Source organism: Pongo abelii, chromosome 1 (assembly GCF_028885655.2).
Source record: "Pongo abelii isolate AG06213 chromosome 1, NHGRI_mPonAbe1-v2.0_pri, whole genome shotgun sequence".
Classification (NCBI taxonomy): domain Eukaryota; kingdom Metazoa; phylum Chordata; class Mammalia; order Primates; family Hominidae; genus Pongo; species Pongo abelii.
Window position 1 is genome coordinate 83,159,634 of NC_071985.2, and position 12,021 is coordinate 83,171,654.

Consider the following 12,021-nt stretch of genomic DNA (forward strand, 5'->3'; position numbering starts at 1 on the left):
CTTGTTTGGAAAGATAGGTGTACAGAATAGAATGGAGCATCCATTCTTAAGGGTAAAAAGATATCACAGATATTTCAGAAATAACTCAGAGAACATGAACTCTACCAAAATAGAAATATGTTTAGCTTTTGCAGTCTTCAAAATCTCTCCAAAATTGGAGACATTTTTAAAAATAGGCACTATACCTAATTACATTCAAAACAATTCAAAATGAATGTGTTTTAAGACACACAATATACAGACAAAAATACACAGGCAAAAATTCTTTGTTTTATGGATCTTTTGGTACTATAAATTGATACCTTAAAAGAACTTAACCTGAAATTACCTTGCAGTAGATAGGTGGCCAGTTCCCTGGGTTGGGATGAATAAATCTATAAAGGTTTTGTAACACAGTTGCTTGGTTATGCCCACGTTCGAAATTTGAAATAGGAATCTTGTGACTAGAATCACCTGAGGGAAATAAAAAGGAGAAGTTCAAATTTTGAGCAAGATAAATATTATGGGGTAGGTATGGAAGTGGGGGTACAAGGAGAGAGTAGTGGGTAACACATAGTTAAGTACTTGTACAAAGCCCCGTTTTGGTAAGGATTTTACATATTTTAACCCACAGTCTTACAGCCATTCTATGATTTGATGTGATGTGATGTGATGTGATGTGTGTGTGTGTGTGTGTGTATGAGAAACAACTGAGAATCACAGAAATCAGTAAGTTAATAATTGGTAAACAGTTGAGTCATGACTTAAACCCAGGTTTGTTCAGTAACCAGGCCTGCGGTGTTTTACTATTCCCATGCTGCCTTTCATAAATTTTTTATTAATAAGGCTTGAGAACTTAATAGTAATGACTGCTTTATAAAAAGTTATATCACGACACCCACTTCACAGGAAAAAAAGACCAAGTAATTTAGACCAACTTTCCCACAGAAAATAAAAAAGCGTGAGGATATTAAGATCACATAGAGCATTAAGGAATTAATGGGTTAAGATTAGAGAATATATCAGTTCAGAGAGGTGAGATTAGCTTTAGGGAAGTTTTTCCTCTGGATCATTTGCCAATTCCGGAAGAGGAAGCTGAATGACTGAATAGAGTGCTTTTAACAGCTTCTGGGCCTGGCCTTCTAGGCCTCTGGGTATCTTAAAAAAGAAAACACAAACCCTTTCCAGAGGAAGTTAACATTATCATAAATCTCAAATTACTCTGAAATCATTACTTCCACCAAATACTCCATTAACGATCAGGTACACAATAAAACAAGAATGAGAACGAATATACAGTTGACAGAAAGATACCCACAGGTACTCCAGATTTTGAATAGACAGATTTTACATAATTATATCTGAGGCGATCAAATTACCAATTTTAGCATAAAATTGTTAATTATATATATTAAAAAAAAGATTCAGGAAGTCAGGTGTGGTGGTGTGCACCTGCAGCCTCAGCTACTTGGGAGGCTGAGACTGGATCAATTGAGCCAGGAGTTTGAGGCTGCAGTGAATTATGATCATACCACTGCACTCCAGCCTGAGTGAATGAGCAAGAACTCCATTCCCCTTTACTCTCCCCCAAAGAGATGCAGGAGTTGTTCAACTTCTAATGATAGATTAGGGAAAAGCTGAACAAATAAAACACCTTTTTCAAAGACCCGCAGAGACAAAAATGCGGTGAATGAATCATGGGCCCAAAATCTTGGAAAGGAAGAAATCTTAGAGAGCTGAATCTGGCAGTTGGGTTTGTTTCTTCCCAGGGCCAGTTACCAATTCTGGAAGAGGAGATTTAGAGGCTGAGAAACAGAAGAGAGTTTCCAATAAACTCAGAGCTGGTAAGAACTAAATATTTTATTGCAATATTACTTACATAAAAATTTATAATTAAAAAAATATTCCATTGTCTTCTGGCTTCCGTTGTTTATGCTGTGAAGTCAATTGTAAATTTTACTAATAATCCTTTGGTGATTACCTGTCCATCCTTCCCCCTTTTCTAGTAAAGGCCAACTACAAATTGACTTTTGTGATGTCTGAAACCCAATTTAAAACCACCTCAATCCATGAAAATGCATTAGGGTAATCTGAGATGCTAGTGACTCCAGCTTTCTGACAGACACAATCATAAATCTTCTTTGGAGAGAAATAACAAGATTTCATATACACTGTTTAGCACTCGAAAATAACTAGACATATGAAGAGATTGTTAGCTTGACTGAACATCACCATAACCAACAGACTATAAAATCAACTAGAAAAAGAAGATCCCTATAAGAGGATTATCCAACATAACACTTTTAAAATAACTAGGCTTATTATGTTTAGGGAAATTAAAGGCAATATTAGTAATTTCTGTAGAGCCATAAAAAAGAATCAAATTCAAAATCTTAAAATCTGTTCCCAAACCCATTTTATAATGGCAAAATAACCTTGATAATAAAATTAGATAATCTCAGTCTTTAACATAAATGGAAAAGTCCTAAAACAAAATAGTAACAAACCAAACTTGGTATATTATACGTAAAATATATAGTGACCACGCTGGGTTTGTTCCTGGAAGACAAGGTTCGTTTAACACTAGTAAACTACCACATGAGGCCGGCACGGTGGCTCACGCCTGTAATACCAGCACTTTGGGAGGCTAAGGTGGGTGGACCACTTGAGATCAGGAGTTTGAGTTGGGCCTGGCCAACATGGCAAAACCTTGTCTCTAATAAGAATACAAAAATTAGCTGGGTGTGGTGACATGCACCTGTAATTCCAGCTACTCAGGAGGCTGAGGCACGAGAATCACTTGAGCCTGGTAGGCAGAGGCTATAGCAAGCTGAGATCATGCCACTGCACTCTAGCCTGGGTGATGGAGTGTAAATAAATGGCCACATGAACAAAAGATAAAAGTCATATGACATGCAGAAAAAGCATTCATTAAAATGTGCAACTGCTATCTCCCTAGCCAGATAAGGAATATAAACATATCTTGGAGATGCTGTGGGTTCAGTTCCAGACTGCCACAATAAAGCAAGTATTGAAATAAAGTGTCACGCAAATATTTTGGTTTCCCAGTGCATATAAATGTTTACTGTACTCTAAAGTTATGACTATATTAAGTGTGCAGTAGCATTGTTTTAAAAATAAACATATCTTAAAAGTATTTTATTGCTAAAAATACTAATGATCATCTGAGTCTTCAGTGACTTAATCTTTTTGCTGGTGAAAGATCTTTTTAAAAAAATGCTTTTATTTCCATAGGTTTTTGGGGAACAGGTGGTATTTGGTTACACTAGTAAGTTCTTTAGTGGTGATTTGTGAGATTTTGGTGGACCCATCACCCAAGTAGTATACACTGAACCCAATTTGTAGTCTTTTATCCCTCACCTCCTTCCCACCCTTCCGCCCCCAAGTCCCCAAAGTCCCTTGTATCATTCTTATGCCTTTGCATCCTTATAGCTTAGCTCCCATTTATGAGTGAGAATGTATGTTTGGTTTTCCACTCCTGAGTTGCTTCACTTAGAATAAGTCTCCAATCCCATCCAGGTTGCTGTGAATGCCATCAACTCATCCCTTTTTATGGCTGAGTAGTATTCCATCATATATATACACACATATATATACTACAGTGTCTTTATTCACTTGTTGATTGATGGGCATTTGGGCTGGTTCCACATTTTTGCAATTGCAAATTGTGCTGTTATAAACATGTGTGTGCAAGTTATCCTTTTCGTATGACTTCTTTTCCTCTGGGTAAGTATCCAGTAGTGGGATGGTTAGAATTTTCAAATGGTAGTTCTACTTTTAGTTCGTTAAGGAATTTCCACATATTTTTTCCCATAGTGGTTGTACTAGTTTACATTCCCATGCTGGTGGAAGATCCTGTCTTGATGTTACTGGCTGCTGACTATCAGGGTCATGGTTGCTGAAGCCTGCAGTTGCTGTGGCAATTTCTTAAAATCAAACAATGAAGTTTGCCACATTGACTGACTCTTCCTTTCATGAAGAATTTCTCTGTAGCATGTGATATTGTTTGATAACATTTTACTCACAGAACTTTTGAAATTTAAGTCAATCCTTTCAAACCCTGCTGCTACTTTACCAAGTTTATGAAATATTCTTAGTCCTTTGTCATTTCACCAGTGTTCACAGCATCTTCACTAGGAGTAGGTTCCATCTCAAGCAACTAGTTTATTTTCTCATCCATAAGAAGCAACTCCTTACCCATTCAAGTTTTATTGTGAGACTGCAGCACATTTTCAGGTTCCATTTCTAATTCTAGTTCTCTTCCATTACTTCCTCCACTGAAGTCTTGAACTGCTCAAAGTCATTCATGAGGGCTGAAATCTACTTCTTGCAAACAACCTTTAATGTTGATATTTTGACCTCCTCCAATGAATTATGTATGTTCTTAATGGCATCTAGAATGGTGAATCCTTTTCAGGTTTTCAATTTACTTTGCTTAGATCCATCAGAAGAATCGCCATTTATGACAGCTATAGCCTTATAAAACATATTGCTTAAATAATAAGACTTGAAAGTTGAAATTACTCCTTGATCCATGGGCTACAGAATGAATGTTGTGGTAGCAGGCATGAAAACATTAATCTCTTTACATCTCCACCAGAACTCTTGGATGACTAGGTCTAATGTCAATGAGCAGTAAAATTTTGAAAGGAATCTTTTTTTCTGAGCAGCAGATTTCAACAGTAGTCTTAAAACATTCAGTAAACCATGCAATAAGCAGATGTGCTGTCTTCTAGGCTTTGTTGTTCCATTTTTACTAGCACAAGCAGAGTCAATTTAGCATAATTTCCTAAGAGCTCTAAGATTTTCAGAATGGGTAAATGAGCCCTGGCTTCAACTTAAAGTCACCAGCTGCATTAGTCACTAACAAGAAAATCAGTCTGTCCTTTGAAGCCAGGCACTCTCTAGCTATGAAACTCCCAGATGGTATCTTCTTCCAACAGAAGGTGGTTTCATTTTCATTGAAAATCTGCCATTTGCTGTAGCCACCTTGATCAGTTATCTTAGCTAGATCCTCTGGATGACTTGCTGCAGCGTCTACGTCAGCACTTGCTCCTTCACTTTGCACTCTTATGTTATAGAGATGGCTTCTTTCCTTAAACCTCATGAACCAAACAGCAAACTTCAAACTTTTATTCTGCAGCTTCCTCACCTCTCTCAGCCTTCACAGAATTAAAGAGAGTTAAGGCTTTGTTTGGTATTAGGCTTCAGCTTAAGGGAATGTGGTAACTGGAGAATGTTGATCTATTCTGACCACTAAAACTTTCTTCATATAAGCAATGGGGCTGTTTCACTTTCTTATCATTCGTTGTTCACTGGAGTAGTACATAAATTTCCTTCAAGAACATTCCCTTTGCATTCGCAACTTGGTCATTTGGCACAACAAGCCTAGTTTTTGGCATATTGCAGCTTTTCATATGCATTCCTCACTAAGCTGAATCATTTCTAGCTTTTGATTTAAAGTGAGAGACATGCAACCCTTCCTTTCACTTGAACCCTGAGAGGCCATTGTAGTGTTATTAATTGACCTAATTTCAATATTGTTGTGTCTCAGGGAATAGTGAGGCCCAAGGAAAGGGAGAGAGATGAGGCAATGGCCAGTCAGGGGAGCAGTCAGAACACATACAACATTTATTGATTAAATTTGCCATCTTATATGGGCATGGTTCATGTCACTCCAAAACAATTACAATAGTAACATCAAAGATCATTGATCACAGATCACCACAGCAGACATGATGATAATGACAAAGTTTGAAATATTGCGAGAATTACCAAAATGTGACACAGAGAAAAGTAAGCACATGCTACTGGAAAAATGATGCCAATAGACTTGCTCAATGCATGGCTGCCAGAAACCTCAATGTGTAAAAAAATGCAATATATGCAAAGTGCAATAAAGTGAAATGCAATAAAACAAGGTGTGCACGTCGAAGGAAACATCTTTATCCTGATAAAGAGCACACACCAAAAACGGGGGTGGAGAGAGAAAGAAGAAACTACAGCAAATAGCATACTCACTGGCGAAACACTAGAAACTAGAAGTACTGGTCAGTATACTAAGACAAAGCAAATAAAAATTTTAAATGAAGATATGTAGATTAGAAAGAACAAAGTGACTTAACAGATATGATTAAGTAATTTGCTAAAAACTCAGAGTTTACCAATGGGTGGGACAAAACCAAAATATAAAAGTAAACAATTAGAAAATATAATTTCAAGGGATATCATTTATAACAGCAACAAAAGGCATGATAAACTATAAATTCAACAAATGATATTCAGATTGTTAATGGAGAAAATTATAAAATTTTATTGAAAGACATTACGGATCTAAAAAATAAGAGGGAAGCCCCATGTTTACAAATATAAAGATTCAATATAATGAAGATACCAGTTTTCTCCAAAATGACCTAATATAAAACATGAAGAACTGATTCTAAATTGGGTATGGAAGAACAAAGGGTCAAAGCAGCCATGATATTCCAAAAGAATGAGGTTGGGGGCTTATCTATATCTGTGTTTAAGAATATGATACTGACAGCAAAAAAGAGAACAGAACAGAATAAAGAGAACAAAAGATCCTCCCACACACAAACAGAAACATGATATGATACAGGTGGCACTACATATTGAGGTACAAATTGATTATTCAACAGATGATGCTGTGATAAATGATTATCCACATGGTTAAAAATTAAAGTGAATATCTCCCTCATACTACACACAAGTCAATTCCAGGTAGAATAAGAACTTGAATACAAAAAATAAAGTTCTATAATTTTTAGAAATAGAGATTATTTTCACAACCTTAGGGTAAAGAAGAATTCTTGAATAAGACACAAAACCCCACAAATGATAAAAAATATCGACACATTTACGAAATTAAAAATAAAAACAAGCTGGTACAGTTGTGCATGCCTCAAGTCTCAGCTACTCAGGAGAGTGAGGCAGGAGGATCACTTGAGCCCAGGAATTCGAGCCTGCAGTGAGCTATGACTGCATTTGTGAACAGCCATCATGCTCCAACCTGGGCAATAAAGGAAGACCCCATCTCTAAAAATCAAAAAATGTTTAAAAAGTCTGTTCATTAAAAGACACCATAAAGACAGTGAAAAATACAAGACACAAACTGAAAACAGGTATCTGCACACAATTTTTAAAAATCCATCAGCAGATAAGATAAACTTCCACAAATCAGTAAGAAAAACAAACGATTCAACAGAAAACGAGTGAAGGATATTGAATTAAAAAATACAGGAAAGGAAATATATATATCACGCTTGTACAACCCGCGGCATGCAGGCCTCATGCAGCCCAGGACAGCTTTGAATGCAACTCAATACAAATTCATAAACTTTCTTAAAACATTACAAGATTTTTTTGTGATTTTTGTTTGTTTAGCTCAACAGTTATTATTAGTGTTAGTGTATTTTATGTGTGGCCCAAGGCAATTCTTCTTCCAATGTGGCCCGGGGGGCCAGGCGTGGTGGCTCACGCCTGTAATCCCAGCACTTTGGGAGACCGAGGCGGGCAGATCACAAGGTCAGGAGTTCAAGACCAGCCTGGCCAACATGGTGAAACCCTGTCTCTACTAAAGATACAAACAATTAGCCGGGCATGGTGATGCACACCTGTAATCCCAGCTACTCAGGAGGCTGAGGCAGGAGAATCACTTGAACCTGGGAGAAGGAGGTTGCAGTGAGCTGAGATCGCGCCACTGCACTCCAGCCTGGGCAAGGGAGCGAGACTCCATCTTAAAAAAAAAAAAAAAATGTGGCCCACGGAAGCCCAAAGATTGGGCACCCTGAAACACACAATATGTTAATTACATAAATGTTGAAACAAGTAAAATTAAATACATCATTTAAACAAATACGTACATGTAGTAAAACTATTCAGAAAAGAAATACACAAAATCCAAACACAAAATTCAGAATCGTAGTTTTCTCATAAAGAGGGAAGGGAATACCATCAGGGAGAGATATAGGGACTTTCAATGGCACTAGAAATGTGCTATTTTTTCAGTTGACTTGTGGGTGCTTTTTTTATTAATGTTCTTTATACCTTAAATAAATGTTATAATCTGTTGTGTGTGTAGAAGCTTCCTTTGAAAAGCTGATGGACCTTTTGTATAGGAAGCTGAAAGCAATTTTCAAAATGTTGATGTTTTAAAGCAGAATTTCTCTCAAGAAAATCATTAACCAGTAAAATGGAGAGAAGCAGAGCTCATCTGGTTAAAGTGGGGAAGGAGAAGAACCAGGACCTCCTATACTCTCACTCATAGTTCATAAAAGATCAGACAGCACAGGAGTATTTGAGAGATCCATATGCATGTCCCTTAAATACCACTCAAATTCTTCACATCCACATGTAAATTTGTTCCAGTGTGTTACTATACAAAACATGGTCTCCTCCAAATCAGCTCAATTACATTAGCATAGGCATTTTTAGTTATTATGGTGACAGGTGTCACTCTAATAGTCATTTTTATCTTATTTAATTGGCACATTTCCCGGGATTATCAAATTGGCAACTTAAGACACACTCAAATTGGTAAGCTCCAAACATTTTAAGTTTCCTTGAATGAGAAACGTTTTACTCAGTTTCAACTAAGTTGAATAATAAATTAAGAAAACATTTCTAGAATCTTTAGATTTTTTTAAAGAACCATGCTTTCTGTTAATCTGATTAATTTGAAAAGGTTGTAAAAATAGGTCATCAAAAATAGATTTTTAAGAAGGATTTAACAGAATCAAAACAGCAAAGAAACAGTAAGCCAGTGACAGTCTCAGAAATGAATGTCTGGCACACAATGGGGATTCCAATGCATTTAACCGATGAATAAACCTGAAACAGAGTCTAAGTGAAAACTTGAAAATTAATTCACCGGCTAAGTTTCCATTTTTATTTTTATTTTTATTTTTTTTAACTGCCATCTAGTTCAATAACCTCAGATGATGTAACAGTTGGGGATATTAGCTATGTTCACACTTTAAAGCAAGTACAGAATTTTTCTTCTATACTGTAATTACTTTCCATTCAAAGCTATATAAGAAGGAACTACTGCCAGGCATGGTGGCTCATGCCTGTAATCCCAGCACTTCGAGAGCCTGAGGCGGGCGGATTACCTGAGGTCAGGAGTTTTGAGACCAGCCTGACCAACATGGAGAAACCCCGTCTCTACAAAAAACACAAAATTAGCCGGGTGTGGTGGTGTATGCCTGTAATCCCAGCTACTCGGGAGGCTGAGGCAGGAGAATCGCTTGAACCCAGGAGGCGGAGGTTGCAGTGAGCCTAGATCGTGCCATTACACACTCCAGCCTGGGCAACAAGAGCAAAACTCTGTCTCCAAAAAAAAAAAAAAAGGAATTACTAAAACAATTCTCCCTTACATTTCTTATTCCATAGCCTACAGCCCTGATTCCAGTCAAACAAATAATGAATTAGTACATATTAAGAATTCAAAATATACAACCAAATATAAGTCCAAAATATGTTCATTTATAAAGAACAGTGTTATAAAGTATTACAGCTGCTGGTTGTGGCAGATTTGAAAAACTTATTTTTAATTTCAAACACTTCTAGAGGCTAGCTGTCCACATTTTTAAGTAAAAAAAAAAAAAAAAAAAAAAAATTACTGGGTGGGCGCGGTGGCTCATTGCCTGTAATCCCAGCACTTTTGGGAGGCTGATGCAGGCAGATCACGAGGTCAACAGATTGAGACCATCCTGGCCAACATGGTGAAACCCTGTCTCTGCTAAAAATATAAAAATTAGCTGGGCACGGTGGCATGCGCCTATAGTCCCAGCCACTCCGGAGGCTGAGACAGGAGAATTGCTTGAACCAAGGAGGCAGAGGTTGCAGTGAGCCGAGATCACGCTCCTCCACTCCAGCCTGGTGACAGAGCAAGGCTCTGTCTCAAAAAAAAAAAAAAAAAAAAAAAAAAAAAAAATTACCTCACAGACAGGAATCATCAAATAGTCCCTATGCACTGACACTTTTAATATACATTTAAAAATAAACCTATTCTGATTTTCATTCTATTTAAGCAGAAAATCACTTAAAACCTAATTCCCAGAAAAAGGGTTTAGTTCAAGGGCTTAGATATACAGTTATGCCCTTTGGTTGCAAAATACTTAGAAAACTGTTTTCCTCATCTAAAAAATTCAGAACTCTTTATTTTTGAAGTATTAACTTGTAAAACACAATTGAAATGGATGTCCCTGAAAACAGTCCTAAATCTAGATAATCTGAGACCTCTTAAAAGGCTTTCCTAAGTACCCAGCCACTAAGAACAGCCGACCTTGAGGTCAAAGGATATATACAGAAAATAAAACAATTCTCTGAAAAGAAAAGGGACAGTATACTATTAGTCTATAAAAAATTTAAAGATCACAGACATCATCTATCACATCTATGCAGATTCTCTAACAATAACCTAAAGTTATTTTCCTCTTATTTTATAGTTTGTGTGTAAAAGGAATAAGTCTAACCAGGTATGAATACATTCAAGTCGCAAATCCTACCCCATTCCTTTATACTTACTTGCAGCCTGACAATGAAATCGAAATCCTCGTGGAATTTTACCTATAATACAAAATATCTTGTTGAGAAGCAGAAATTTCAAAATTCTCTAGTGCTACAGTAATACTCTACAAGATGACCAAGTTATTACACAGAAAGGTAATTTTTATTACATGAAAATACAAAAGATTAAACTTTTATAGGGTTTATTTTTAACCAAAGGTATGAAAACTGTTAAAGACTTTGGTATATTGTCTAAGCTACTTTTAAAAGTAAGTTACTCCTTACAGAGAAAGAAATGCTAGATAAAGCAAGCATGTGTCAAAAGAGTCTTAGCTCCACGTCCATGAATGGGCCTCAGGGGGTCATAAGGGCATTGATACAGCAAGGTGTATATGCATTTCTCAGAGAAAAAACAGTCCCCAAATTCTATCTTTTTAATATTTTTACAACCCATGTGGGGAAAAGCAGCTCTTTGACTTGTCCTAAGTAGCAACACTCACAAGTGTGAGTAGGATGATTAGCTTTTCTGTCATCTAAAAATGAGGAAAAAGGTGCTGGGATGTCCTAATTAATTTTAAAGTAATTGATAATTGACAAAACTAAAAATGAAGTCATGTCCCCAATCTCTTCTCCCTATATATTTTTCCTACTTACCTTCAAGGGTATCAAATCCTATGTCTTCATACCTACCTTGCTTTTTAATGGGATGGAACAGTAGGAAGAAGAGATGCTGATAATATCTGAGAGCTGATTAAGTATTAGGCTATTTCCATATTTGTCATCTATTCCTTAGAACAATCCTCCAATAGATATTATCCCCACTTTACAGATGAGCTAATAGGTTCAGAGAGGTTAAGTAATTTCAAGGCTACAAAGCAATAGCAGCTTAAAAAGCTAGTCACCACTGAGGTGAAGGATGAGGCAGAGAAAGAAAAGATCATGGCATACACAGCTTTTAGAAAATCTCAAGATGTAAAGCCATAGGTAGGTGAATAGCAGGCTATGAATTGTTCAGATAGTCTATCCATCTGATTTTAATGGTAACTTGAGGTTAACAGCCTAAACCAAAAAACTCTTTGTCAACACCTAATTCGTAACAGTTTTTCAATAAGTATTATGAAGTCTTGTAACATTAAGAACACAGCTGTACGTGAGCTTGTAAGAAAAAGTACTATTATCAAATAAAGTCAAGATTAAAAAAAAAAAACCATACACATTTAAGATCTAGCATCTACTCTGACTACTTACCAGGATTTATAAAACTGTGGAAATCTGCCATAATACCTTCTTGGAGAGAATACTTAACACAGCCAATTTCACAAGGGAGGAAGCGCTGTTCACAATGAGGAGGTAGCTCGCCATGGCTAAAAATGTTCAAAAAATAAAAAATGCCTCCAAGGAGAGCTAAAAAAAAATTGTAAGATAAAATGAATAAATGAATGTCTCAAATTTACCTCTTCCACAAAAGCCTCTTTAGTTGAAGGGAAAAAA

The 12,021-nt window shown here is 36.5% G+C and overlaps 1 protein-coding gene across 2 annotated transcripts in view; it reads right to left on the reverse strand.

The window, feature by feature from the left end:
• The window catches only part of MAEL (maelstrom spermatogenic transposon silencer), a 34,029-nt gene that overhangs the window by 18,345 nt on the left and 3,663 nt on the right, over positions 1-12,021 (reverse strand). For both annotated transcript variants that reach the window (XM_002809841.3, XM_054526175.2), the window contains exons 4-6: positions 11,779-11,934; positions 10,549-10,590; positions 329-453 (exon numbers count right to left, since the gene is read on the reverse strand). In XM_002809841.3, coding sequence (XP_002809887.2) covers positions 329-453; positions 10,549-10,590; positions 11,779-11,934 — 323 coding nt within the window. The remainder of the gene's footprint in view (positions 1-328; positions 454-10,548; positions 10,591-11,778; positions 11,935-12,021) is intronic.